This window comes from Acartia tonsa, chromosome 14 (assembly GCF_053477335.1).
Source record: "Acartia tonsa isolate MP-2025a chromosome 14, ASM5347733v1, whole genome shotgun sequence".
NCBI lineage: Eukaryota > Metazoa > Arthropoda > Copepoda > Calanoida > Acartiidae > Acartia > Acartia tonsa.
This window is the reverse complement of record NC_137273.1, coordinates 41,357,187-41,369,339: the sequence shown is the minus strand read 5'-3', so window position 1 is coordinate 41,369,339 and position 12,153 is coordinate 41,357,187. Positions and strand designations below refer to the sequence as shown.

The 12,153-nt window shown below is 33.3% G+C and overlaps 2 protein-coding genes across 3 annotated transcripts in view; one reads left to right on the top strand and one right to left on the bottom strand.

The window, feature by feature from the left end:
* The window catches only part of LOC145305885 (protein FAM221B-like), a 519,245-nt gene that overhangs the window by 369,897 nt on the left and 137,195 nt on the right, over window positions 1–12,153 (top strand). The gene's annotated exons all lie outside the window — the stretch shown is intronic.
* LOC145306152 (ATP-binding cassette sub-family C member 10) overlaps window positions 1–12,153 on the bottom strand; it is a 107,796-nt gene that overhangs the window by 53,532 nt on the left and 42,111 nt on the right. Inside the window, exons 21-31 of the mRNA XM_080148130.1 lie at window positions 11,221–11,346; window positions 10,096–10,189; window positions 9,331–9,479; window positions 5,138–5,253; window positions 4,624–4,710; window positions 4,203–4,323; window positions 3,779–3,838; window positions 3,322–3,401; window positions 2,639–2,714; window positions 1,925–2,054; window positions 131–190 (exon numbers count right to left, since the gene is read on the bottom strand). Coding sequence (XP_080004256.1) covers window positions 131–190; window positions 1,925–2,054; window positions 2,639–2,714; window positions 3,322–3,401; window positions 3,779–3,838; window positions 4,203–4,323; window positions 4,624–4,710; window positions 5,138–5,253; window positions 9,331–9,479; window positions 10,096–10,189; window positions 11,221–11,346 — 1,099 coding nt within the window. The remainder of the gene's footprint in view (window positions 1–130; window positions 191–1,924; window positions 2,055–2,638; window positions 2,715–3,321; window positions 3,402–3,778; window positions 3,839–4,202; window positions 4,324–4,623; window positions 4,711–5,137; window positions 5,254–9,330; window positions 9,480–10,095; window positions 10,190–11,220; window positions 11,347–12,153) is intronic.

Genomic DNA, 12,153 nt, shown 5'->3' with positions numbered 1-12,153 from the left:
ATAAAGAATTATATAAAAAACGAATTTTATAAAAAATCCTTAAAATTTTATGCTGATTTCAAATCTATTATATTGATTAAAAATCTTTCCAACTTTTATAGTCTAATAAACATGTACATTGTACAAATACCTGGTATGATGAGTACAAAGAACCCTTGTTTTTGTTGCTAGCAGCCCAACTATACATTTCCTAAAAATAAATGTGAAAACTATTTGATTTAGATATTTTACATAAAAAGTAAAAACAAAATATTAAAATTTAAACTAAAAACATATCTTGCATGTAAATCAAAGGATCTACAAATAAAAGTAAAATTAAAGGTTTTTTTGTTTAAATTAAAAATCTCGGAAATGGCAGTTACAATAGAGTTTTACTTTCCAGAGAAGCCTTCATATGTATCTGTGGTATTTATACCACGGAAAACAGACGGTAAATAGTTAGTTATAGAGTAGCAATACTTCATATATCAATAATCAACACTTTGAATATTCACTTACTGTATTCCAATTATATCTATGTTTAAATCAGATTAGGTTAGGTATATTAAGATAGTTAATAACTGGGTAACGCTATGATCAATAAATAGATATATAACGAGCTTCTAAAACTCGGAGCTCGTTATAATGTCCAGGCCCCACTCTTGGTGACAACCTGGCTAGTAAGTCTTATAGTTTAACTATATAAGACTTGCAAAACGCAACTGAAGCTTGATCTTCTTTATTCAAACTTCTTGCTTATTTTATTTATCATAGCTTTGTATATATGTATATAAATCAAAGATCATTATAATACACATGGAGTCAACTCTACAATTCTGTCATTACGACATATCTTAGAGTGGTTTAGGCTATTTTTTCCCCCGTTTTTTAGTCCTAGAGTCTAGAGACACAACCGCTAGTATGAATAAAAAGAAATTGACAATCATAAACTAATCACTTATTTCACTGATATTTACAACCTTCCAAAGACATAATTTTACACATAATAATAATCTATTATCCATTGTCATATCCCCGTATCCCTGTCGCCTATATATTGGAAAATGCAGTGATGCGAAATATCTTCTTTTCAAGTGTCATAACACACAATATTCATTTTACATATATTCACATATCATTGCGGATTAAACACGGAGGAAAGGGACACTGAATTTTAAATTACACTAGTACCCAAAGATTTATAAGCTTGCTATCTCATTCGTTGGCTAAAAAACTTTGGGTACTTTTAATAAACTGTGAATGGTAAGTTAAAATCTACAATGTCCAAACTTTTTAATAAACAATTTTAATCTACAGAAAAATAATATTGATAATTTCCATTAGGAACACATTTCAATTTTTTGTCCATTGTCTTATCCCTTAAGATCCCTGGGATTTAAGCTTTAGATTTAAAACAAGGATTCATGTTTATATACCTATGATACATAAGTAGAAAAGCAATAAATCATGAATGGACATACGGACCAAGTGATGAGCATTTGTTCAGTGGTCATAATCATAAATAATTATAGAGAAAATATGAAATCACGAAACCTTTCACATATGTTCTATATGTATGTTCTTTAATATTTATATTGATAGCAAGATAGTTTTAGCCGTGTATCTTTAATAGCAGCCGGTAAATTCAAGACTTTCCTATCGTGTTCTATACAAACGTTAACGACGCTAAGATCTCGTAAACGACTGGACTAAATTTACATAAAGTTGAGTAATGGACAAGTTTTAAGCTATTCTGAGAGGGAGAAGTACCCTCCCTTAGAGATATGGTCACTAAAAAAATCACTTAACTCTCAAAGATGTGTTGTCTTTTTTAGAATCAAATAATGTAGGGGTTTCCGTTTAACAAACATTCTCATTTGTGACACCCATATGCTAGGGGTGAAGCCAATAGTATACAAATGAGAACAGCATAAAAAAATTATACCTGTAAATATGAAGAGCCACGTTAGGATCTACGGCAGAAAATATATCATCTATGAGGTACAATTTCTTATTTTGATATACAGCTCTAGCTAGAGATATCCTGGCTTTCTGTCCTCCTGATAGCTTGCTACCTAGATAGTGAAATAGATAGTAAGATAGAAAATATATCATCTATGAGGTATAATTTCTTATTTTGATATACAGCTCTGGCTAGAGATATCCTGGCTTTCTGTTCTCCTGATAGCTTGCTACCTAGATAGATAGTAAGTAAGATAGTTATATCAGCTTGCTACCTAGCTAGACAGTAAGATAGATAATTTAGCTTGATACCTAGACAGATATTAAGATAAACAATAAAGCTTGCTACCAGTCCAGGATAGACAAATATTAAAATAGAAAATATAGCTTGATAGCTAGATAGATAGATAATAAGATAGAAAATAAAGCTTGCTACCTAGATAGATAGAAAATTAGATAGAAAATATATCAGCAATGAGGTATAATATCTTAGTTTGTTATACAGCTCTACCTAAAGAATACTTTTACGTTTGATTGTTTTTGTAAGGTTAGGTTATGTTTCGTACTGGTAGCCCTGTAGGGTTAGGAAACCGCAGATATACCTTTCCTTAATTTAAATATTAGGAGGGGGAATTTAGTGCTCGACAAGCACTTTGAGGGAAAGCACAAAAATTCCCTTTCTTTAAAAAAGAAGTACCTTTATCGCCAACATTAGTCATATCTCCCTGTGGAAGACTGGCAAAATCATCTGCTAAGGCACAAGCATCTACAACCTAAATATATTATATAATTTATTATATATATACATCCAGGGATATTAAGGGATAAGATAAAGACTGGTAAAATCATCTGCTAGGGCACAAGCATCTACAACCTAAATATATATACATCTGTATATGTAGATAGATTTAGGGATAGATTAAAATTATTGGTGGAAAAGTATGGACAATCTAAATTATGTACAAAATAGTAATAAACCTTCCCTGGACCTATAAGCTACACTGTAAAGTAAAATCATATCGGTTCAGCGGTTAGCGAATTCCTTAGGTACACACAGGCAGACAGACGGACATCCTGTTACTTTTATATTAGGATTAACTAAAATATATTACTAAATGAAAGGATAGATAAATATATGGATTGATTAAAGCTACAATGGATATAATGAACGTGGACATTATGAAAGGGGAAATTTTGTCGTAAATTTAGGTTGCTACATTAGTCCTTATTTATTGGTCAGTACTTTCCTACAGTAGGAGATTAAATGGATGGATTTTCGGTGTTGTTATATTATTTACATTTTTAGCTGGAAGGACCATTTATTAGAGTAGGCGAAAATTTGGTGAAACATCAAATCATATATCAATCAAAACTACTTACTTTACCATACCATGAGTGTTGATACGCAGTACCAAACAGAATATTATCTCTAATATTTCCTTCCAACAGCCATGGTTCCTTCATAATCAGGGTCCCCCATTTAAAATTAGTTTTTTAGAATTCAAAATGATATTTTTGTCAAATACATGATTTTTATACAGAGGGATCGCCAATCTCCAAACTAAATTTTGTAAAAAATTCTTCAAAATCAAATTAAAAATCTTCAAAATTGAAGACAATCCTATGTTAATAAACCTTCCATATTTTTTGAACACTTTTCTTTTGTACAACTTCAATTTGGAAATCTGGCTACCATAGCCGATTCAGAGATACTGGTTTCTTTTAAGGACCCACCTTATGTTATCTTTTAAGACATTGAGTGAAATCCTACAATCTTTTTTAAGCCCACTTAATATAAAACCAAATTAATATGTATAAATGTTGAATGTGAGTTCCTGGGTGACATAACCAATGCCATCAGAAGGTTTATCTACAGCTATTGTTCCAGCCTCCAACTATTTTAAATTGTACATTTTTATTCTTTTCTTTTCTTATAAAGCTTTGTTATGTTTGCTTTATCTTAAGCTAAATAAATGTTTGAAATTGACGTTCGGTTATCTAATATTAGGTATATTTTCCATATCATACCTTTTTGTTAGGACAATAGAAGTTAAACATTGAATGGACGATTTTAACATGACAATCAAAAATCAAGGCTATCGATTAGGGATGGACATACCATAAATATGTAATGGCATCGATTTTAAAAATATATTCATCTTAAACCCCGGTTCTTAAAGATTGAATCATTTTTCACACATTTTAAGTTCTATATATACCCAAAGCCAGAATTAAAATGAAATAAAAATGTATACAATCCTGCATCTCTCCAACAATAAGCTCTAGAAGGCTGGACTTGCCAGAGCCAACAGCTCCAGTGATACCAACAAACTCACCAACAAGGACGGATAGGCCAAGACGCTCAAGCTGGAATACTTTCTGGTAAATGGTTTTTGAGAAAATAGCTTTTTATTTTTATATGTTTAAGTAAAATATGGACAAGTTCTAGGCTATTTTATATTGACATGACATAGAACTATATGATTAAAACCCATGGAAAAGTAAGCAGGTACTTGTACTAAGTGTTGATTGATTAGTTGAAAACTAGTTGTGTCCAAACGTTTCAACCAATACAGAAGGGGTAATCTTGATTAATATCAATGGGAATGTATATCAATTTATAGTACATTGTCTTATCCCTTAGGATCCCTGACTATAAAGGCTATTTCTGAATTATTCCTGAGATTCTCTGCTATGTGCGGCTGACAAGTTCTGAATGAATATGGCCTTGTTCTCCTCACTGTCAACTTCTCCCATCGAGTATATTCTAATTTTAACATGCATCGTTTTTATTTTACTCTTATATGAAAGTAACAGGATATCTAACAGTATGTAGGTGTTTAACAACTGAACCGATATGGTTCTCCTTTACAATGAAGTGTCTTATAGGTCCAAGGAAGGTTTAAAACTATTTTGGGGTGAGGTATCTACTCCCAACCATGAGTAATCAACCCTAGAACAAAAATTACCTGCCCACAAAATTTTTTTTTTACTTATTAAAACTTAAATTGAAAATAAGGGGGAGGTGGGTTGACCTCCCCCACTTCTCTGCGCCCCTAGAGGTCCATCGGTTGGCATTCTTCCTTGTTTAATCATATATATAGCTATTTTATATCTTGGTTATGAAGCAGTTTTTACACTAAAATCCGCGCCGTCACAATCACTCTGTTGATATTGACTAAAATGATGCTTCCCTGCTAAAATATTCATCAGGATTGAACTCTTGTAGGGAAAGAAATCCGTTTAATCTTTTGAAGGAGACATAGGATTCCACAAGTCCGTTCAACACCCAAGGAAAGGCGTTTAGCGGTCCTAAAATTATAAAAGGGTGCATTAAGTGAGAGGACATTGCCAATTGGGCTGTTTTTACACTATTCCCCAAAGTTTGATAGTAACGTTTTCTTATTCGTAGACTTAACAAGTATGGGGACTTTTAATAAAATTTTATTGGTTGGTTCATTAACTTGAGTGTCTAAACGTTTCAACCACTTTAAAAAAAATATTTTATCTGTTGCCACTTTATACAGTTGAATAGAAGTTGCCAAAGATTGTATTTGCCAGTTTTGTGCCCAAAGAATTAATAATAAACTCTAAGTGAATAACTAGTTTTATCCATAGCTGAAAAACTGTTCTAAAAATCTTTTGATAAATAATTTCTATATCAATCGAATATTGGAGAGATCTAGGTAATTAAATGTTTTACAGTAGAAAGGGGGGGGGGGGGAGGCGAAAGTGACACTTTTTGAAACCAAAACTAAAAGTCAAAGGAACTCAACCAAAAAAAGAGTTACAGGTCTGAAATTTTGCATGGCAGTTGCTTTATAGGAGTACAATATGGAACTGTGAAGAAACGGCGGTGCAACCGCCGAAAACCGCCGAGAAAAGGCAAAAACAAATTCGGCGGGAAACGGCGGTATTCGGCGGTTGCGCCGCCGTTTCTTCACAGTTCCATATTGTACCCCTATAAAGCAACTGCCATGCAAAATCTCAGACCTGTAACTCTTTTTTTTAGTTGAGTTCCTTTGTTGACTTTTAGTTTTAGTTTCAAAAAGTGTCACTTTCGTCCCCCCCCCTTTAAGTTAAGTTTATACAGTAGCTTCGCTACAAACAATAAGTTTATACTTTCATCTTAATCAAAATAAAATCAAGTACAATAAGAGCACTTTATATCCTTCATTTTTTTATTAAATACAATTCAAAGGAAAATAATATTTTTTTGTTTCTTTATTCGTTCTTAGTTTAATGTATAAAATGAACAAAAAATATACAAAAAAGCAACGTTTCTGCAAAAATTATATATCTATCTTTTATGTTTGTTTGCTGATTTATTTTTAATTGAAAGGATTCTCAGAACAACGTCAATAAAGAAGTGGCAAAATTAATCTATAACACAATCATATCCAATTGTTTTGTTATTATTTATATCCTTATTCTAAATTGTTTACCTAACAAAAGGATGGAAAAATCTATGAATGTAAAGTTAAAATTCTGAAGTACACTCCCCCCCCCCATTCTTTTTGTCAAAGGGGACTATCCACGAACAAGAGCAAGTGATTCTAAGCATCTTCCAGCATTGACCCATAGAATTTTTTTGAAAATATACCTACTAGGTTTATGTTTAATATTTGCTTTATTGACTAAAAAGTTAGGTTTCACCATGGTTTTATATGAAAAAAACTTTGATATGTAAAGCAGTCTTTAAAGCAATATCATCAAATGCTTTGTTGAGTTCAAAGGACAAAATAAAATAACACTGCAGAAAAGCATTACATTAATTTAATTAAACTGTTTACAAGTTACCAACCCTTTTTCTAAATATACATTTTTAATCACAATAATTTATTTTGTGTCAAAGCTTTTAAACAACAGTTTGAACTCATCAAAACATTCGATGATATTGCACCAAACAATGCTTAACATTTCAAAGTTTTTTCATATAAAACTATGGTGAAACCTAACTTTTTTGTCGATAAAGCAAATATTAAACACTTCGCCCCAAGATGTAATGGGAAGTTCAACCCCAACCCATCTTTTTTTGTCTTGTGTGTTATAATCTGTGTAATTTTATTTAATACCTATAAGTGCGACAGCTTTTACTACGAAATATTTGTTTAATACCTATATGTGCGACAACTTTTTGTTAAAGAGAAAAGTCAATTTTTAACAATTACAAAATAGCTCGAATCATTTTTTTCATTGGGGCTTCGCCCCAGGGTGTTGTTGGGGTTTTCCCATCCCCTTTACTTGTTTTTTCTTTGAAAAAAGGAAAAAAAAATTTTGGAGGTGGGAAATTTTTCTTTTTTGGGGGGGTTAGGGATGTCCCACCCCCCAACAAAATAGCTTAAAACCACCACAGGACCAGTAGGTATATTCCCTGAAGAGTAGAGCCCATTCGGTTCAGTGGTTACCGAGATCTTAAGCTTCAGACGGACAGGCAGACGGACAGACAGACAGACGGACAGACAGACAGACATCGTTCTACTTTGTATTATAGATAAACCTAGTTTATTTACTAAAATAATACTATGGGTCAATGCTGGAAGATGCTTAGAATCACTTGCTCTTGTTCGTGGATAGTCCTCTTTTGTCGGACGGACAGATAAACTTGTTGGAGACAGCTGTTTTAGGTCCCACAAAATAATTAAAAGAGGAGAAAGCATTGAAAATTTTCTTTAAAATGCCATGAAAAATCGTGAAATGTCTGCAGCATAACCTTTTTTATGCACAAATTATCTGCCATTTACCTATCCTTTCCTTTATAATTGTGTATTTTTACTTTGCACTAGAAAATATTTACATGTTTGTCCAAAAACTGTTTTTTTTTAGGAAAAATTGTGTTGTTTGAGTATGGATAACTGCGTGGGAGACATGTTTATTTCAGGGATTCAAAGGGATAAGACAATGGCCGATAAATTTTTCCCAAATGATGAAATTACACCTTATGTGGATTGTAACAGTGATTGAACAGTTTGGACACTTATTAATGAACTTATCAATCAAAATTCAATACATGTCCCAAAAGTTGTTATGCCATCGAATAAGGACTAGTGTAATAAACAGCCCAATGTTCCCCATCTCCCTGAGTTATTTTATACTTTGTCCTGAAAGAGAAAGTTTTATAAGGGGTATTTTTATGCAAAATCTGAGGTTTTTCATTTACTTAAATCTGTAAATTTAGCTTAAGTTTTTACCATACATAATATTCAAAATAAAATAGTTTTTAAAGATAGTCCAGTTTTTATTCACTTATCGACTGATCTGTGATAAAAGTTAGGACGTTGAATAATTTTCATGATTCTCTAATTAAAAAAAATGCTTTTCCAATATGGTTTCAAAACCGATTATTATCCGCTGGAATTGGATACTGAAAAAAGTTCTTTAAATACGCTCAAAATAAAAGGTCTAAATATAAAAATGCTTTCATTTTAAAAATCTTTTAGCAAACATAATGAAGATAAATAAATCTCACGTTTAGTAGATAAATAGCAACATTTTTGTTTTGAATGGATGATACTTGTTTTTCTTTAGATTTCAAAACATTTCGTTGGTAAACAATGATAGTTTTAAAATATGAGTTTTTATTTTCGTCCAAAAATATTCCAGTAAGTATCGGGCAAATGGTGGAATACCCAACCGGCAATTTTACTGACATTAATAAATAGGCTTTTACCAAATCACCCCCCCCACCCCACCATCCCCCCCCCCCAAAAAAAAATATAAAGGGATTCTTAGAAAGACACGACCACTCAAAATGTAGATTTTCTTCTTAAACAGGAAATGCCTGTTGATCACTGATTCCTTTCCCCTCTTATCTTTAGATAATTTAAATGTAAGAGGTGTGGGGTAACCCGACAGGGCTTGAACCTGCGGTTACATAACAAAGTAACCCATAATAACATAACCTAACTTAAAGTAATAAATAAGCAAACCATAAACTACCCTAATTCAAAATAAGGGGGGTTATCAGTGTTCAACAAGGAACTATTTGTGAAAGCTCCAAAAATAATGGGGGGGGGGGGGAGTTCTGACACATTTGCGTAAACCTGGTATACAGGCTTTATCTTTGGACTGAGAGGATAGGTTATTAAAGATAAATCATTCTTATATGATTATTTTTCCCATGTTTTAAGATTTTTTGGATAGGCCTCCAGGTTCCGGAGCTCCAGGCCTCCAGGTGGTCTCTGTACAGGTAAAAATGAAAAAAAAAATTAAGAGTTAGAAGTCAACTTATGAAACAAAATATGCATGTTTTTTCTTCAAATATGTGAATAACATTCAAAAAGAAGCATATTTTGTTTTATAAGTTGACCTTTAACTCTTAAATTTTTTTTTCATTTATACCAGGTTTACACAAATGTGTCAGAATTCCCCCCCCCCCCTTGAATATACCTGTCAACATGGCAAAGAGAGCCACACATGTGAACACCTTGGCAGCTGTCAAGGTATTCCCCAACAGGACATACGTCACAAATGTGAGGACTGAGATAACAACAGGAGTTGTCGCCCACAAATATACACACAGGGCATCCAAATATTTCCTAAAATTTAAGAATTAAAGGATGACATCATCAAGGCACAAAAAAGTTATTCATGGAAATGGCGTAGCCACTAGTTTTTAAAAGTAAAAGGGTGTGTGTCAGTCTCTCTGTCTGTACCGAAGCTTCATTTAGGACTAGGGAAGGTTTATAACTATTCTGTAGGATTGCACCTTCACTCCCCAGAAATATAAAATCTCCCCTAGAAAAAAATACTTTCCAAAAAAAATTTTCTTTTTAAAAACTAAAATTAAAAGTGAAGGGTTGAGGTGACAACATCCATAGGTAAGGAGTTAAGCACAAAAAATCATGGATATGAAAAACGGACAAAGCTTAAGAGAGTTATAGAGCAGATGTTCGATTGTCATAAAAATGGAGATAAATACAAAATCACGAAACTTAAAAAATAAGGTCTATGTCCTTTGAAGCATGACCAACAGACGGACGGACAGAACAATGTATAGAGTAAGATAAGCATATGTCACTTCTTCTTCACTTTCTATCTCCAATAGCAGGTGAGAAAATCACATTTCCCCATTAGCGTTACGGACTAACTGACTGACGGACAGACAAAGTGAATTTATTAAGAGTAGCTTCGCTACTAAAAGGTATTTCTTACCTTCCTTGGAGATATTTAAGCTCCTCATTTCTGTGTTCATTCACTTTGTTGGTGAAGAATTTATGCCAATTGAAATATTTGATCACACGGATACCTAAATACGACGACGATTAATTATATTGGCACCCAAAGTTTTGTACAAGTTCTCTCATTTGTTAGATTAAAAACAGTAGGTATCTACTTTAATCAAATTTTGATCAGTTTGTTTAAACTAGCACTGTACTACAAACAAGATACATCTTTGACTTAGTTTCAACCCTGTAAAACTTAAAAGTATCAACTGACTTAATAAAGAATTCGACATTGTATTTTCCCTGTTAAACCTGCATGTATCAACTGACTTTTCAAAGTGTTATTTACCCAAGAGATCAAAATGGATAAGACAAAAAAATAAATATACGGCTCCAATTATGATAAACAAAATTACCCCTTCTATATATTAATTTATTGGTTGGAAAGTTTAGACTCTAGTATGTTATTAACCAACCCATCAAGATTTATTAAAAGTACACAAAGTTGTTAAGCCAACGAATGAGAGAAGTGTTTATAAACTTTTTATCATTAACATTTACAATCCAATGTCCCCACCCTTCCTAATCTACCCTTTATGAACTAAAAGAATCATTAACCCTTAGAAGTATAAATCGGAGATCTAAAGGGATAAAACAATGGCCGATTAATTGTAGTGAATCTCCAATGAGGATACACAAAATGACTCCATCTGTAGATTAAAATTAGTAGTTGAAACGTTAGAACACTCAACTTATTTAACCAACCAATCAAAATTCACTTTAGTCCCCAAAATTTTAAGTCAATGAGTAAGAAAACGTTATTATAGGACTTTGGGGACTAGTGTAATAAACAGCCCATTGTCCCCTTTATCTCTCTGGGTATGAACTGACCTGCCAATATCTCCGACATAGTGCTGACCCTGATGTCCTTAGTATCTTTATTAGTTGGTTCCTATATAAGTGCCTAAACCTATCAACCAATAATTTAATGCTAAAGAAAGGATAATTTTGTTCCATGATTTATATGAATAGTGTAAATTTCAGTAATTCTTGGTATGACATGACAAAAGCTTCGACATAGTTTACCCAGTAAAACTTGGAGGTATGAACTGACCTGCCAATATCTCCGACATAGTGTTGACCCTGCTGTCCTTAGCCGCCATCATTCTGGTGCTCATGGATCCAATCTTGTTGGCTATAAACTTGTTTACAGGAATCACCAGAATTGTGAACACCAATCCTTAAAAAATAAGCTTAGCTGGATATTTAAATCCTTTAAGTGGTGAGCCAGATCGGGGTGAGCCGAATTTCAGCCAATCACAGCGCGGCATTTCATAAAATGCTGTGCTCTCATTGGTGGAAAGTTGGGTCACCCCGATTTGGCTCACCACTAAAATGATTTAAAGATCCAGCTCTGTTTAACTTCACTAATGGCTACGCCCCTACGGCATCTGCATTTAAAGGGAAGGGATAAACCACCAAAAACCATCCTGGTCAAACTCCCCAAAAATGAAGAACTCAATCGGTTCAATGAGTTCTAAATCTTTAGACAAAAAAACCTTGCTATTTTACCTATAATTTAAGTTATTCATTAAACACATATTTTCCTTGGGAGCACTAATAGATAACCCCATTAATTTATAAAATCTAAATTAAGGGGGGAAGCATAGGCGTCCAAGGGGGGGGGGGGGGTAATAGGGCGATTACCCCCCCCAAACGATTTTGGGGTTAAATATATAATACTATATATTTAATAAAATTTAAATAACCCCCCCTCAAAAATTTTACCCCGGGTGTAAAGTTTGGGGGGGGTAAACTAAATTTACTCCTGCCAACAGATTTCAGGGGTGGTAATTACCCCCCCCCCCCCCAAGCAAATTTTACCCCCGGGGTAAAAATTTTGGGGGGGGTAAAAAAAATTTGCGGCGCGCTTCGCGCGCCATTTTACCCCACCAAAAACGAATTACCCACCCCTTAAAAAATTTTTACCACCCCCAATAAAAAAAAGCTTGGACGCCCCTGTGGGGAAGGTTAGTTTTTCGTTCGG